We start from the raw sequence: 2,680 nt of genomic DNA on the forward strand, positions 1-2,680 counted from the left end.
AATGTTAAACATGTATTTAGGAGTTAAACCTAAAGACAGGAAGTATTAGGATAAATGAATAATTAAGAATAATAACTTCTTGAGGGCATATGCCATACCACCATAGTAGTAAGATCCAAAATGTGATGAAATAAATATAAAAATGATAACAAAATTAACCTATTAATAAAACTTCTAAAATTTCTATATTCTTACTGTCTTAAAGGCTTAAAATGTCTTCCTTTAAATTATCCCTTGATAAAGGGATACTAAGCAAGAGAAATAATTTTTAAAGCCAACTGTGATTCCGGGAAGTTTTAAAAATTAGACATTTTAAATGTCTAAATTAATTTATTTTCAAACACCACATCAATCCCATAGGACTGTATTTAAAATTTTTTTTCCTGGAGAAAAAAACACCATAAAATTTTCTTATGTCTTCTAATTTTGGAAATGTCAAATTATATATATTAACCAGGAATTAGTACATCAGCATTAGATAATTCATGCATAAAAATGTTTTCTGCCCTGAGAATTTACACAGGATTTCTAGACTACCCCTCAGTACACAGTCTGTGATACTTTTATTCTCACAGACTTAATCTACTATGCATGTACTAGTATTCAGGACACAGCACAGGATGATTAAAGATGAGCTTCTTTCTTTTTGTATGTGGGGAAATTAGAGGAAAGAACTAGATACTTTCTAATTTAGAATCTCATTTCTGTGCCATTTCTATCCCAGCTGAAAAGCCAGGAATGGCTAAGGAAAACCAATCTTTGACAACTGAGTTCATTCTCAAAGGACTTACAGATCATCCAGTGCTGAAGACCCTTCTGTTTCTGGTGTTTCTTACCATCTATCTGATCACTATGGTGGGCAATCTTGGTCTGGTGGCATTGATTTTTATGGAACGTCATCTTCACACTTCAATGTACTTCTTCCTGGGTAACCTCGCTCTGATGGATTTCTGTTGCTCCAGTGCCATAACCCCCAAGATGCTACAGAATTTATTTTCTAAAGACAGAATGATCTCCCTCTATGAATGCATGGTACAATTTTATTTTCTCTGCCTTGCTGAAACTGCAGATTGCTTTCTCCTGGCAGCAATGGCCTATGACCGCTATGTGGCCATCTGCAAACCACTGCAGTACCACACTATGATGTCAAAGAAACTCTGCATTCAGATGACCACAGGAGCCTACATAGCTAGTAACCTGCATTCTATGATTCATGTAGGACTTCTACTGAGGTTAACTTTCTGTAGATCTAGTCAAATTGACCACTTTTTTTGTGACATTCTTCCACTATATAGACTTTCCTGTACTGACCCTTATATTAATGAACTAATGATATATATTTTTTCAATGCCAATTCAAATCATTACCATTGCCACTGTCTTGATTTCTTATGTTTACATTCTTTTCACTGTTTTCAAAATGAAATCCAGAGAAGGGAGAGGTAAAGCCTTATCTACTTGTGCATCCCACTTTCTATCTGTCTCAATATTCTACATTTGTCTTCTCATGTATATTCGACCATTTGAAGAAGGGGATAAAGATATACCAGTGGCAATTTTTTACACAATAGTAATTCCTTTATTAAACCCTTTTATTTATAGCCTGAGAAATAAAGAAGTGATAAATGTTCTGAAAAAAATTATGAGGACCTATAATATTCTTAAACAAACTTAATCTTCTATGGAAAACTGATTTTATTAAAATGATTTATAGATTAAGGGACACAGAAAATGAAAACTATATTCTTATATAAAGTATTAATCTATAAATCATTAGACTGCTGCTGCTGCTGCTAAGTCACGTCAGTCGTGTCCTACTCTGTGTGACCCCAGAGACAGCGGCCCACCAGGCTCCCGTCCCTGGGATTCTCAAGGCAAGCATACTGGAGTGGGTTGCCATTTCCTTCTCTGGTGAAGGAAAGTGAAAAGTGAAAGTGAAGTCGCTCAGTCGTGTCCTACTCTTAGCGACCCCATGGACTGCAGCCTACCAGGCTCCTCCGTCCATGGGATTTCCCAGGCAGGAGTACTGGAGTGGGGTGCCATTGCTGGTAATAAAAGTTATTATTGAGTTTCCTCCTGATTTAGTCTGGTATTTGTGGAATTTGGATTAAGATCTGCCGAACAATTTTGAATTTCATTCATGTATTTTTAAATCATTAGACTATGTTGGTTTAAAGATAAATGAATGAAATTCAAAATTGTCCGGCAGATCTTAATCCAAATTCCACAAATACCAGACTAAATCAGGAGGAAACTCAATAATAACTTTTATTACCAGCAATGGCACCCCACTCCAGTACTCTTGCCTGGGAAATCCCATGGACGGAGGAGCCTGGTAGGCTGCAGTCCATGGGGTCGCTAAGAGTAGGACACGACTGAGTGACTTCACTTTCACTCTTCACTTTCATGCATTGGAGAAGGAAATGGGAACCCACTCCAGTGTTCTTGCCCTGAGAATCCCAGGGACGGGGGAGCCTGATGGGCTGCCGTCTATGGGGTGTCATGGAGTTGGACATGACTGAAGCGACTTAGCAGCAGTAGCAGCAGCAGATTATTCTTATAGAATTGTTTCAGATCAGTATTTTCAACTTAATAACTCGACAAAGAATCAAAATTAAATGTTTAGAAGAATTTGCCTTGATTTACCTTGTTTAGCTAATGGAAAACATTGTATCTGATTC

General features: G+C 37.0%; 1 protein-coding gene across 1 annotated transcript; it reads left to right on the forward strand.

Moving 5' to 3' along the window:
• Positions 1-575: 575 nt before the first annotated feature.
• Positions 576-1,674, forward strand: LOC102414278 (olfactory receptor 5K4-like). The gene has a single exon (XM_025294237.3). The coding sequence runs from the start codon at positions 739-741 to the stop codon at positions 1,672-1,674; it is 936 nt and encodes a 311-aa protein (XP_025150022.3). The 5' UTR covers positions 576-738.
• The last annotated feature ends 1,006 nt before the right edge of the window (positions 1,675-2,680 follow it).

The sequence above is a fragment of the Bubalus bubalis genome, chromosome 1, assembly GCF_019923935.1.
Source record: "Bubalus bubalis isolate 160015118507 breed Murrah chromosome 1, NDDB_SH_1, whole genome shotgun sequence".
In the NCBI taxonomy this organism is placed as follows: Eukaryota; Metazoa; Chordata; class Mammalia; order Artiodactyla; family Bovidae; genus Bubalus; species Bubalus bubalis.